General features: G+C 40.8%; 1 protein-coding gene across 4 annotated transcripts in view; it reads left to right on the top strand.

Annotated features, from left to right (window-relative positions):
* Positions 1-11,446, top strand: part of thrab (thyroid hormone receptor alpha b) — a 628,197-nt gene extending 616,751 nt beyond the window's left edge. For all 4 annotated transcript variants that reach the window (XM_043253352.1, XM_043253351.1, XM_043253353.1 and 1 more), the window contains one exon: positions 492-11,446. In XM_043253352.1, the coding sequence (XP_043109287.1) occupies positions 492-742 (251 nt within the window). In that variant the 3' untranslated portion in view covers positions 743-11,446. The remainder of the gene's footprint in view (positions 1-491) is intronic.
* Positions 11,447-15,032: the final 3,586 nt, after the last annotated feature.

The following is a 15,032-nucleotide window of genomic DNA, read 5'->3' as shown; positions in this document are numbered from 1 at the left end:
CTAGATTATATTCAGTAATATTATCAAGGCAAAGATGCAGTATATGGCTTCCATCAATAGCCTACTCCCAAAGCCTGCGCAGGCCCCTACCATTTTCTGGATTGACAGTTCACTCAGCAATATTAGGCAGTTTTCATTTGTACGTGGTTAATAATGGTATTTTATTTTTGTTCATATGCATATGCTTACATATGAGATCACTCGTTTATGTGTTTTTCTGATCTTGATCAACACTTTCTAGACTAATTCGGGAGATTCACAATAGTATGTATAACAGAAAAAACTAAAATTTCTGTGTTTGGCAGTGAAAGAGTTAAGGGAGCAAACTAGGTTTTAGAACGTGGTAGTTGATTCATATTGTAGTTGTTGAGAGGTATTTCACCTTTTTTCTGTGTGAAAACTAACAAGACTAAATAATATATTTTGCTACAATCCTGTAATGGTCGTATAATAAGTATTGACTTGGCATCTTCTCTGGTTGGTCTCTTCAGATCGAACAGGCTTGACATGTGTGGAGAAGATCGAGAAGTGTCAGGAGATGTACCTTCTAGCGTTCGAACACTACATCAACTATCGCAAGCACAACATTCCTCATTTCTGGCCCAAGCTGCTGATGAAGGTGACGGACCTGCGCATGATCGGGGCCTGCCACGCCAGTCGCTTCCTGCACATGAAGGTGGAATGCCCCACTGAACTCTTCCCCCCTCTTTTCCTGGAGGTCTTCGAGGATCAGGACGTGTGACGTCCCAGCGAACTGCGGCAGGAGAATCAACGTTTTGTAACCCGTGTTCCTCAACCCGTCTCACCCCTATCCATGCACCAAACTCACCAGCAGCAGCTGCATTGGCAGGGGTCATCTTCAGAAAGGCTTTCATACGGGGGTTTAAGTCGACAACTTTTTTTTTTTTTCACAAAACAGCCCTCCCTCATCCACTAAAATCTCCACGCGTGGCCCTTCTGTCTCTGCATGATGTCTTATACTGGTTTACCAACACCTTAGACACAGAATATACATCTACACACACACACACACACACTCCTGTAAGTGTGCTTACAGATGCAGTACTTATGCGACTCAAATGAGCTTGTATGCATTTGTACACGTGCAGACTGCACTACTGTCACGTCACCACTGGAGGCGCCCTCTGCTAAGACTGGATGGCAGCTGGCATATAGATTCCTCCGCCAGGTCGTGAAGTGGTCAGTACATTTTGTCGATTGAAATCTCAGCGTTCTCGTGAGCTTAACCGTCGGTATCTCAAGCTTCGCGCTAACATGGATTTTCTTTAACAGACCTCGTGATTCTCTTTTGATATTGAGCCTGTGTGTGGAACGGGAGGAATTTTTGTGAACCAAATCAGGTGCTATATTTAAATAAAGCTACTCAAAATGATTTGGGACTTTCCGAGAATATACCCCCCTCCCTTCTCTGTAGGACAAGGACCGTTGAAAGCTATCGGTTGCCATTTTAGTGCTCCATTCAGGGGTGCCGCTCAGTGACTTCGTGTGCGGTTCATTCTTGCCATTGTCTGGGCTTATTTGTGGGTTCCCAGAGCCTCTCTTTGTCCCAGGAAAGTCACGCAGAGAGAGAGAAAATCCAGGCGCCCCTACACCTCCAATTCGCACTGATTTGTGTGTTTTACAGATGTCGGAAGGGAGCCAGTATTAACGTACTCCCAGACCCAACACACACAACGTACTAAAACACACACCTCAAAACTCGAATGCCTCATTTTTACTGTATGCACTGCAGTGCTGTAGTTCTGGACTCCCATGCAGGGCTTTGAGAGTTCAGTCCAGCCCATCTGTGTTCCGCTCAGATGCTACTGTTGCCCGGTCTGTGCGAACTCACACGCACACTCCTGACGGGCCATGGCGGACTGGCTGTCGTTGATGTTTTTTCTTTGTGTTGTTTTTGTTTTACCTCAAATGTGGGCACACCTTCGGCTGGCTGTGGCTCTTAGACTGCCTCTGTGCTGACAGGTTCTACCTCACCTCTGGACACAGGGCAGCTACCCTCAGCCACACGCACACACACACACACACATTTACACACACACTGACAGCCAGGATAGAAACACTCACAGACACAGTTTCTTCTCAGTTACGTTGAAATACCACTGTAGACAGGAGGGCCTGCCATTCCTCATCATAGCCTGTCAGATTTCTCAGAGGTCTCTTCACTTTGGGCTGAGAGAAAAAACAATTCTGCGTAGGCTTTTTGTTTGTTTTTTTTTTTGTGTGGGACCAAGTGTCAATTTGATTTCCGTCAAAACGGAAGCTAGTTTTCAGCAGACGGCGAACTAAACCGTACATGCCGCTGACTACGAAGAGGAGCCGTGGAGAGAACTACAGATGAAGGACCCAAGGTGGCCAGGCCTGGACCGAATGGGTCTATCCCGGTTTCTTTTTTTTCTCAATACCAAGCAGTAATTTGCAAAGCGGAGCTAGGAGTCGGCTGGTTTCTTCATGGTAAGGCAGGGGACGTGGAGAAGCTAGCAGTTGAATGATAGCACTTAGCTTTGAAAGAGCCAAATCTTCAGAGACTATTCAACCCCTGGCACCTTTAAAGGAGTTTTTGCACTAAGGCATGATGGGTCCCACCCTCCAGCTCCTTCAACTCAGTCAAATGTTTTCCAAGGACACGCCCCCAACCTCTCTGTCAAACAGAGGCCACACCTACATGTGCTCCTGAGCACACCCTCAGAGTCAGTATTAAGTCAAGCAATGCCCGCAACAAATGACGAACGAAACACTCAAACACAAATTCGCGAACAGACCTCTGTGTCCCCGCTCCCCTAGAAGCCAGAAGTGGCTTGAGACGAATACCCAACAGAAACGGGCTTTTCCTTTGTGAGACAAAGGAGCGGCCAAGCCATGCAAAGAATGGCAGCACCGAATGAATGTGAACGAGGAGCAGCTGAATGACAGAGCCAGGATGAGAAGTTGCTCTATAAAGAGGTTCGGAAGGAAGACAGCCAATCAGAGCGAGAGGAACTTTAAGCATTCCGTAAACACTCTACATGGAGTTCCATCTTGGAATAGGAGTGACGCAGCAGTGGTTGTGATTGGCTGATGGAGTGAACGCAAGGGTTTCGATGCTGCTTTACCTTCTAATTTTATTTGAGAGAGATAGAAAAAGAAAAAAAAGATATAATAAAAGAATTACAAACCCAGAAAACAAATAAAAAAAATGACTCCAGAACAAAGAGTTCAAATCTCGGAGCTTGAGCTGTTCGTTTCTTTCTTTTTGTTTTGAACTGAAATGTGTGTGTTCGTTTTCAATGCTTAACTGCTCTATGTAAGAGAGAAAAACAACAGCCGTAGTCACTTTTTGACCATGCGTGCAGTGTAAACTAGAGAATTTCACCTCTTTTTCACCTCACTATAGTTTGTAATGATAAGTCGACTGCTCTGTTTGTCTGTGTATCTGTCCTTCGTCTTTTTATCAAGAGGAATTTACAACAAGAAACAGGAATATTTTCTTTTTTATATTTTGTTTTCTTTTTTTATGAAAGAAGACTTAGAAAAAAAAAACATGAGAAATAATGCAACAGAAACTGAGAAAAAAAAAAAAAAAAAAAAAACTGAAACACAATCTTCTCATACCTCACACAACACAAAGCTTAAATGAACTTGGGAGGAGTGCTTATCTGCGTGGCACTTGTGTCAAAGTGCGTCCAGTGCATGTGTTGAACTGTACGATGGGGTGTATGTGCCCATGAGCGCTCATGTGATCGTGGAGGCACACAGCCCCCTCCTTCAACCTCGAAAGCCCATCCGTTTTGGATTTGCACCAGTTGCATGCATTAGCCTCCGTTCGAGAACGGTGTCACCAGTGCTGATGCGACGGGCTGTGATGGGAGCTGATGGGAGCTGACGGGACGCGGTGTGGCTGGAAGGCTGGAAAGGGAGTCGTGTGCATCCGTGACAGCAGAGAGCGCTCCGTGGTATTGAATGTAGCTGACAGGACTGGGCTGGAACCGAGCCCGGGAACTAGAACCTCACTTCAGGTCACCAGCAAGAGTGGACAGTGCTGTCAAAATGATGTTACACAAACAGCTTACTAAGCGTATATTGCCCGCCTTCAAGGTGCAATACTTGTGTTTTGTTTTGTTTTGTTTTTCTTTTTTGTACTTTTACAAGTTTTTTGGCCATAACCAAGGATGTAAATACGAAACGAAAAAGATATTGAAAGATTAAATCACTATGTGTTAACCATATGCAACCGTCACATACTGGATGTCGAGGCCAGAACGCAGCCGGCTGATCCCGCCGCTTTTGTAAAGTAAATCTGCTTACGTAGCTATGTAAATGCTTCACACATCTGTATGTGTGCTTCAGCGCACTCGCAAACGTGCATGTTCAATACAAACATGAAGAAGAAGTGCCCCATGAAATTCAAAAAATCCAACCCTGTGCCTCCGCAACCCTCTGCCCCCGCACTCAAACCGCTCTTTTTCGACAGGGTAGCTAGACCTACATTTGTTCGCAAGGTCAGATTGCTGGTAGAGACGTACAGTAGGTGGGTATGGTCTGGTACCCAGAAGCACTTATTAGCTGGCCTCGCTACTGCCAATCAGTTTCTTCAGAGGAGAACAGTAGATACTGGTTTTGTTTCGCTTTGGTGGTAGTGGTGGTGTAGTTTTGTTTCTCGCCCTTTTTTTTTTTTCTTTTTTTTTTTAACAAAATTTTGTGTTTATTTAAAGAAAGACAAAAAATGCCCAGAAGCAAGAATGTCTATGCAATGCTAAACCCTCTGATAGCATGATGACTGTGTCATTGACCCCAGATTAGCGGACATGCCTCTAAACACTCCCCCTCCCAGAGTCCCACCCACCGCAACTGCATGAGCCTCAGTCAGTTTGTCTGTTCATCAGTCAGTGTCATAGTCAAGGAAAGGATGGCCCTAACTGCTGCCTGAGACCTGCTTTGTCAAACCTCACGAACATTTGAGGGCGCTAGTTCAACTTTCCTCTCATCTCCGATGATGTCATCCGCTGAGGAGGGACTGCATTTGTGTTTCTATGTATGTGTTTGCGTCGAATGCTCTCATGGTTCGGTGGATTGGTACTACCTGCGGCTATTCCTTGGTCGACCAAGAAATGTTCAAATTAGTTCCAATTCTTTCCCCTCTCAGCTGTCTAACTGAATATCAGACCAAACTCAGTCAAAGCTGAAGTGTGTCTTTTTATATATATATATATATATATATATATATATATATATATATATATATATATATATATATATATATATATATACATGCAAAATCAAGTACTTTATATGTTAAAATACTTCATTATTACAGTAATTAATTTCTAGGCTGATTTCACCAAAAACAATGTGCCTCTGTGGCACTATCAAAACATTTCACCAGCCTAGCAACAGCTCAACCAATGGTGAGAGTTTGGGGCGGGGCTATCAGTTTTATCTAGCCAATAGCAGAAGAGGGGAGTGCTTGGAAACCCGCAGTTCCATTTAATGACACTAGTGGCACAGAAATCGCACACTTCAGCTTTAACACAATATATCGAAAGCCCCAAACGAAATGAAAATAATCAAGAAGCACTCTGTTTTTGAACATTTGAGTTGGTTTGGGCCGCCCTCACCACTGTGACGTCAAAGCCTTCATTTTCTCATTTCCTTTGATTGCGCCTTCATTCGATTGGACTGTGTTTGTGAATATGAACAAGTGCTCATGTGCAAAATGCACCCAGCCATGAGAGTTTGAGCAGAGAGCGGGGATGATGTCCGTACCACAGCTGTTTTAAATGAGACTGGAAAGGAAAGCTATTGAAGGATTCTCTCAGGTATCAACAAAATAAAAAAAAGACAAAAAAAAAGGAAATATAACAAACTTTTTTTTAATAAATGTTGAAAAATTCCAGCCATGCCTTCTTGTTAGCTCATCATTCTTTGCTCTCTGAGTTGAAGATGTGCTTTCAGTGTTCTTGTCCTGTGGTCTTCTTTTTAGTGTTCATCAGTCTCTCTCTCACACACATTTCTCCTGCACTCTTGGGGCTGCTTCAGTGGGGCTCGTGAAAAGCTTGGTGAGAACACATCTCTGCCTATCTAATCGTTAAAACAGCGAGCCTTTGTATTTCTGCAAAGCATAGTTTTGATACACAAGCATGCAGTGGAAACGGATCCAGTCAAACCTGTCCTACTTAAAGGTGCACTAAGTATATTTTTCTGAAGCACTTATGAAACCCTTTTGGACTCATGCTGACACCTACTGGTGTGGATGAAATGCTATATAAATGTGCTGTTTTCTGTTTTCTGATATTATTCTGTTGATGATAATAGTTGGGTTAACAAGAAAATTGAGTACCATTCAGTTGGTCATGTCATCTTAAAATGGCAAACTCCATGAAGCGCCCCGTTTTTATTAGGCTACTGTACATTTCAAATATTTTATATGCATTTTCAAAATGAATCAAAAAAGTGTTCTTTACATAATCTTGAAAAAGTGCACCTTTAAAATATGTGAACAAATTACACAGTACATTCACATGGGAGCGAAACATGGCAACAATCATCACTACAGAAGTTTCCACAAAAGTGAAACACTAGATGTTTAAGCGTATGTTTTTTTGTCTCCTGACATTGGTTTGGACTTGTGCGCTGTGTGTTTTCTGTGCGCATGCTTCTGTGCTGTGAATATGTGTCTGCTGGTGGGTGTGAGTGAGTTTTTTTTGTGTGTGTTTGCTATTTATAATGACCCCTTGGACACGCTTTGAGGCTCTGCTGGTGCCGTATAAAATCAAATATATGAAATATTTCCTGGAGGAGCATAGCAGTTCACGCTGAGTGTACGGTGTCAGGTTGGAAAATGGAAAATGGCAGAAAGGGAAATGAGGTCAATAATTTGTTTTTAGGTCCATCTTTAAATAGAATCACTAATGATTTTCCTGTTGCTAATGGAGAGCTATTCCGCAAGTTTTTACTCTCGAGCTGTTGCTCTTGCTCACCACATGTGCAACAGATTCATTAGCTTTGTCTGTTTTTTCTGTGTTTTTATTTTATTGCACATGATTGGGCTTTTTTTTTGAAGTCGAAGGAATCTGAGTTATAAACGGGTGTAATTATATGCCAACTGTCAGTTTACTTGGAGAGAAAATTTGGCAGTTTATGATAGAAAAATGGTCCTGGTTAGTTTCAATATGGCAGGTATGAAAAAGTGCACGTGGAGATACTCCAAATCAGATCTGTTTCTGGGCTTTGGTTGTTATTTCGTGTAGCTATTCAAGGCTAAAATGGTCGCGCATGCTGTAAAATAGCTGTTATCTAAATTTACTTTTGCACCAGAGTTTAGTTTGAATGTTCTGTTCAGTCAGATTAAACGGGCTGCTGGTATTGTGTACAGAGACGATTCTGTCAAGCCATGAGAGAAAACTATATGCAGAGACAGAAAGGAATGTTTGCACACAAATGCATGTAGCCAATCACACAAAACCATTTGTGATGGTAATATTATGCAAAGAAAGCTATCTCGGGACTCTTATGCAACGCTTGTCAGGTTTCACAATGGGTGCTTTTGGTTCGGCCTTGCTCAGGTTTGCTTTCAGGACATTTTATGTGGGATGTTTTTAAAATGACATATTGTAAATACAATAAAATGCATCCAACAGCCAGGATCTATATAGAAGGGTCGATGTATCAAGGCCATCTTATTCTCGCAGTTCTATCAACATTAACAGACCTGCACGCACACATCTGTTTTGCTGTCATATTAATGCTGTTTCCTCTCAGCGGTCCACTGACCAACTGCCAAAGCTTCCACGTGTTCATTTCATTCAGCTTCTCTTACAGGATGTGCCTGATGCTTCGTAAGACAGCAATAGAACCTCACCACCTTGTTTTATTAGACTAGACCGTATGTTTATATAATATTCGCAACATACTTTTTTTTTTTTTTTTTTTTTATGTGTTGACATATTGAATAGGGTTGTGACAGTATTAGATTTTCAATATATGATCATGGACCAAAAAAAAAATTCTGATTTTTATAAAGTTTGAAAATAATAACGCTATCAGTCATATTTACATATTGCATATATATTTACATAGATTTTGTGTTTCCAGCAAAAAATAAATAATAGTATTAATACAAATACGGATGTAGGGAGATTGATAGGTTTCTTAAAGTCTGCGTGAAATCAAAATTGACTATATTTAGTAGCTCACATCTTGTTTTTGTGGTGAACAATTTAATCGTGCAAATAAATCCACAAAAAAATTTTATTAAAAAACAAATGTTTGCCTTCATAATGTTTAATCCAAATCTGAAACTGCTCATCCCCTCTAAAATGACGGACCTTCTTTGATGATGTCAACTATATCCAATCATTACGTAGTAGAAAAAGCAAGCTATAACCTCTATAATCTTCACTCAATATTCAGTTTTTCTTAAAGTACATCAAAATACGAAAGTAAAATCGGTAGCAAACTTTCGGTTCACGTGGACTTCAAGACAATACACTGGATTGTCATCTCTCTTTTTTTTATTTATAATGAGCAACATCCAGCTTTAGGGTGCAATACTGCCACCTACCGTGTTGGAGTGTTTCTAGAAATTGCCAGTGTTGTAAAAGTCAATTTTGAACCCTGTGAGTAAGTTACTACTAACTCTCTTCCTGACATCCAGCAGGACTGTTCCATTATAAACTTTGCTTTTATGAGTAAGTTTCTCCACGTTCAGCCGCCAGGCAGCACTTAGACTGCATACATTAGGAAGTTGCAATTAACTGCTGTACTGCAATCAGTCTGAATGGGCTTTCAGTTCTCCCTGTCTTTATTATGAGCTTTAACACAGTGGAGAAACCTTAGAACCGCAATCCGCGAATCAGCAACAGTGCTGAAGGAACTGGGGGCCGGTATGAAGACTTTTAATAGTGCGCTAGTTTCAGAAGCACCACAGTGAAGTTTAATTGGCGCCCTGCTGAAATTTGAAAATCTGTGTTAGCTTTTAAGTACAATGTGGTCAAAATTGGATCACTTTTCTGTATTTTGAGCAGCAGAAAGTAGGTCCTATCCATTTCTATACACTGTCCGTTTTGTCCGTTTTCTCTAAATTGTATCTCTTGGACACGATTGGCTTCTTGACGTTTTTTCAAGAAGCCAGTGAAGATATTGATTGCAGTAGACAAAAGCTCATACATTTTAAGGCTTTTCATAAACTGCGTGCTGTGCATGCTTTGTACTGTATGTTTTTGCAAGTACTTTTGTTGTTTAATTATTAGGCTTCATGCTTCGCTTTTCTGCCTTTCTGTTCTCTTCACCTTTTGAGGCCTAATGTACTGTGTGTGTGTGTGTGTGTGTGTGTGTGTATATATATATATATATATATATATATATATATATATATATATATATATATATATATTATTAGGTGATCTACAGCCAATGCTATTCTTTTGGAACTTAAACACATTGTTTTGCAGCAGCTGTAGCAGTTTTCTGGTGTTTTTTATTATTTATTTCTTTATTTTGTTTACAACCGAGGGCCTTTTGGAGTGAATTTAGCGCACTTAAGGACTCCAGAGACAATATCAAGTGTCAAAATGGCAGTTTATTGAGTGCACACGGAGATCAGACCCGCAATCAGACCTGTCTCCAGGGCTTGGTTTATTGTTTAAAGTGGGTAGGGGAAACTGAAGTGATACGGTACTTGATTTCTCAGATATAACTTTACCCACAAAACCAAATGTCGTTCCAAGTACATTTTGCACTAGAGTTCTGCAGTTTGGTCGGGTTTTGAGATTAGACATGCTGGTGAGGTTATGCCTTGAGAACATGGTGTTTGTAGAGTCATCTCTAAAAAGGTTATGCATGGACAGCAAGGAATGTATCTCGCCAAACATAAGGACGCTTAAGGAATGACCTCACATAGATTATGCAATAAAACAGCTACGCGTTTGTCAGGTTTTCAGGCGAGTGGTTTGAGTGTGGGCTTGCTCAGGTTTGCTCATAAGGCCTCAAAGGGTGCTTCAGTCGAACCTCCCCGTTTCCTTCCCAGCTCTCCAGCATCTGTGCTGGTTCCTACAGGACATAAACCCTGCTTGCACACTGGATGATTTGCATGCATGATTATTAAATAACAATAAATGAGATTTACAGTGCGGGGGGGCCCTTTCTGCCAAGATATTTCCAGTACTGTGCTTCTGGACATTTGAACATTCTGCAAAATTAGTTTGCGATCCAGGTGCAAACAAAAGGGTTCATGTCTTTACTATCTCTCTCTATTCCAGCTAGCACTCCCTTTGGGCTCTAAATTACATGTGCATGTCTGTTTTTGCTGTCATGTTTGCTCTGCTTTTGCTAGTTTTCCGTCTCAGTGGTCCACTGGCCACATGCCACAGTTTCCATATGTTCAGCTGCTCTTGGATGATGTACCTGATACGTAGGCCCAAACACAACCTGCACATTTTATTTACTAATTTTGGGGGGAAATATGCGTAATAGATTTTAAATAGGGTAAGATGTGTTAAATGGAGCCAAATTCGGCAGTTGAAAGCGAAACATCCCAAATATTGAATACATTCGATTTGTGTGGGCTTACAGGTACGAACTGAAAAATGCAAAAATGTATCCAAATTTAAATGTGTTTATGCAAATTGTTTGTATAGTATTGTTTACTGTTGACACAGACATTGTGCAAATGGTGCATTTGTGGTTTGTGGATGAGGAAAAAAAGTAGCCTAAATATTTCTAGCTTCACTGTGATCAAATCTCGCATCACATTTTTACAGTCTGCAGTCACTCAGGAGTCCTAACCAATCAGAGGCCAGCTAACAAATGATTTGCTGAAAGAGCTGGAGATGTCGGACTACACCTCGTTATAATTGTACTGGGTCTTGAGGAATCTAGTCGCATCGCTCGGATGCAGCTAAAGATGTACGGTGAGGCTGGAGTGCAGGAAATTGATCAAATGTGAAGCTGCTTCGCAGTAGCGTTCAATACAGAGTTGGGCAGATAATGTTCTGAGAGTCTCGGCACGGCATGTTTCAACGTTCAGCTGATTGGACCAGGTTCAGGAAGTCTTTAGGATCCATTCTCCAACTAGTGTGGAGGAGCAGGAAAGCTTATGCAAGCTCTGGGCCAAATGGACACGTGTAACTCAGAATATCTCAACAAGAATACACTCAAAACCTCTAAATATCTACTGTGATCTCCTCTCACTCCACCACACCTCCATCACGCCAACCACCCGTTCACCCCCCTGCGCCTATCCTAGTCCTAGTTTTTTGGGTGGTGTGATGTCAGGTTTTCTTGTGGTGGGCTGTTTTCGACAGGTCCAGACAATCAGCGTGTTTGTCAATGTCAATGTGTGATTTTCAAACTCTTTGTTTATGGTCAGGATTTTAAAGGAAGATATTTTTATGGTAATTGTCGCTGGTCTATTTTACTATATATTTATGTAATAAATATGTGACTCAATTTACATCCCGGACTCCCTGGTCTGTTATTGCTATTATCCCGCACGGTAGCTCCTGCTTTTCCTGTTCTGGCCGTACAGGAGTTCGTCCAAGGTCGCAGATGCAGGACTCTTGATTCGCGAGAGCGCCGCACTGATGTATCGGTTATTTTGATATCGCTCAGCGTAAGCCGCAACACTCCTAAAGCACTTGATGACAAATCATCCCTTTGAGGACCCGGGTTGCGATGTTCACCGCGTGCCAAGAGCAAAGGGAGTGTAACTGCCCTTGGTTGAAGGGGAATTCTGATTATTTGTCCTCAGCATGAAGGCTTGGCAGCGCTTTGTGACTGGCGTTGTCAGAGAGCCAGTAGCCAAAGAGGGTCTCTGTGGATGTCAATTTTTACGTAGACTCATTGAAAGTCTGCTCACTTCTCATAAACACTCTTCTGTCAATTTACTGTCTCTGTTCGACAGCTTACTGTATAGAAGTATAGCAGTGGCAGATTACTTTTAAGATACGAGAACGGAATAATGAACTCAATCAAATATGAGTTGTGTGAACGAGTGTTATCGGGCCTATTTTTGTTCTTTTTGTGGGAAGCTTTCTTTTGCTCGTACTTGAACTGGGTGCACTTTTTTTATATATATATATATATATATATATATATATATATATATATATATATATACAAGGTACAGCTTTCTTTTGTCCTGTCTCTCTTTTGTACTACGGAAATATGTTTCTCATTTAGTATTTTCCTAACACTGTCTGTACTTTGCAGCTTTGATGTTGTGTATCAGCCATTGGCAAAATCAATCTTTCTCGTTCTCATGTTCTTTTAAATTGGACGAAAGGGGCCTTAAAGGAACGGTTCACCCAAGAATTAAAAATGTTATCTCGTCCTAATGACTTTAATATATTCAGATTGTCCGAGCAGTTTTGTTAAACAAGAGGATCGTAAGAGCAACACTGATGACTAAATCTTTGGAAGAGGGAATTTTACATTATCAGAGAAGTTTAAAGATTCAAGAAGTAGTTTAGAAATAGTCTTCGCCTAAACAGACGATGTGGATAGGAAAATAAATAAATACATGAAGAGTCATTCTAACTTATTTAATTGCTGGAATAGTTTGACAGTTGTCATTATTTATTGACCTTTATGTCATTCCAAACCGGCACAACTTTCTTTTCTTTGTGAAAACAGACGTTTGTTGCCAAAAAGAGAGATTTCTCATGTATCTCATGTTCCACAAAAAAAGGAACTCATACAGGTATGAACTATCCCTTGTTTGTTCCTCATATCATGAGAACTTTTTTTGCCGGATCAAACATTTGGAGGTGTTTCTCATTGAGAAATGTGCTGGCTGACTGGACGCACAGCTTGATTCCCATTGTGGGTGGAAGCTGTTGTGGAGGCAGTGATCTCATAAAGGCAGCTTTCTGCCCAGCCAATCATTATCTTGCTCTGTACACTGAGGCCCTGCCCTCTCATCCCGCCTCTTTTGCTGCTATATTTTTTCTAATTCTCATATTCCACTCCAGTGGGATTTTTCCACTCAGCAATAGGCAAGTGTCCCATAAGAAGAAAATATCTCAACTGTTTCTCCTGGAGTATAATGGAGATTAAAAGAAAATCTCCTCAGATTTTTTTTTTTCTCAAGTGATCTCACATCCCTTCTAGCTTCAACAATGTGTCGTTTGTTGGACGTAATTTTTTATTTTTATAGCGCTGTACTTGCCATATGTTGTGGCCTGTCTTCTTTTATTTCTTATTTGTGTCTTTTACGTTTAGATAAACATATCTGAGATGTCAAATAAGTCAATAAAACATTCAGGGGTTAGCGTCGGGTGCTGCTCAGTTAAGGTTAAAAAAATGTTGTCAGAAAATAGCTTGAAAAATGTGTAGCGAAATTGCTGTTATTGACGTCCATATTATGAAGCATATATGATAATTGGAGCTCAATTATTATTAGTTATAATTATTTGAGCACATCTCTTCAACACTACACCAGCTTTATTATATGGGAACTTTAAATATTAAGTATACATTACACACTGCTGTTCAAAAGTTTGGAATCAGTAAGATTTTTTATGTTATTTAAAGGAGACTCTTATGCTAATCAGGACTGATTTATTTTTTTTTAAAAACACAGGAAAAAAACAGTCTATTGTGAAATATTATTGCGACTTCTAATTATTTGCGTTTCCTATTGTAACTAAAAAAAAATCAGCTTTGCTTCACAGGAATGAATTGAAAAATAAATCTGAATGATGATGGAGTACGTTACTAATGACATTATTATTACTTATTGCATTATTACTTAAGGTGCACTAAGTATGTTTTAAATATTGCATTTAAATCTTAATAAATGTGGGCTATATAAAAATGAAAAGCATCCCACAATTGATCATTCTACATGTCCTTTCAATAAAAAACAGTCAAGTATCTCTGGCCATGACCTCCCAGCCTTCATACTGCCTCGCTCGTAACACACAGAAACTGACTATGACACATCCCCACTCGGTCTGTCTGTCTGTGTGTATCCCTCCTCCCTCCCACACACACGTGTTTATAACTGCACACGTATAAACCCATTATGTAAGAACCTCCCTCTCTCTCCCCACATTTCCTCAGCTCCACTCACTAGGGTCAAGTGAGGACATGCAGAGAGAGGGAGAGTGAAAGAAAGAGGGAAACGGGGCCTCCGAATCCTTCCATCTTCTACTTACCTCTAAGCCACAACATTTTTTTTATAAGCAATTGTGCCTTCTTTCAAGAAAATATTCAAAATTGTATAAATGACAAGAAAGGTTAGGCTACATATTGACAATTTTTAAAAATATGTTAGCAAACATAATCAAAACGTAGTGAGATTTATGCTTTGAGTTTTTATGTTAAATGTGGAAAACATGATTTGAAATACTAAATAGATTTTTTTCTTCACTTTAATGAGCAAAAGGAACACCATGGGCCATATTTAGAGACCAAAATGGGTTCCAGTGGTGGGCTTTGAATTTAACAGAGACCAACGAAGGCTTAGACTGCTGGAGAGGTTAAGTTTTTCTGCACTCTCGAATGAAAATACGAACCTAATTTGAACAAAATATGAATACAACTGCCTGACCACACCGAAAAACCTATAAAACCACCCCAGTGTCTACTTTTAGTAGCACTTCCTGACCCTCAGAGTGTTTGTGAATGGCTGGATGGGAATATTCTGAACAATAAGTAGCTTAGGCGCAACGGGGGGCCGAGGCGAGGGGAACATGCAGGGATGTTGAGAGGCAGACGGACTGCGGGAGGCAGGAGGTCTTGGGACTGGGTCAAGCCTTTGGGGATGCAAAGGCTGTTTACACGAGGAAAGGCAGACTGCGGACTGTGTCAGGTTACGTCATGCCTGCATGCGCCGGGTTATGCCTCTTATATAATACGAAGGGAAAGAGAGAAAAGGGGACTTTGTATGGAGTGTTCTCTTTCTGATGCTCATTCTTAAATCTGCTTAGTGCGACTGTTGTTGGGTCGCGAGATACATTCATTCGGTAATCGGTGCTGATTTATTTTACAAGATGCTGCTGGGCCGCGTGCATGACCAAGAAGCCTTGAAAAAG

The sequence above is a fragment of the Puntigrus tetrazona genome, chromosome 12, assembly GCF_018831695.1.
Source record: "Puntigrus tetrazona isolate hp1 chromosome 12, ASM1883169v1, whole genome shotgun sequence".
NCBI classification, from domain to species: Eukaryota; Metazoa; Chordata; class Actinopteri; order Cypriniformes; family Cyprinidae; genus Puntigrus; species Puntigrus tetrazona.
The sequence above is the reverse complement of the archived record's forward strand: the minus strand, read 5'-3'. Positions and strand labels throughout refer to the sequence as shown.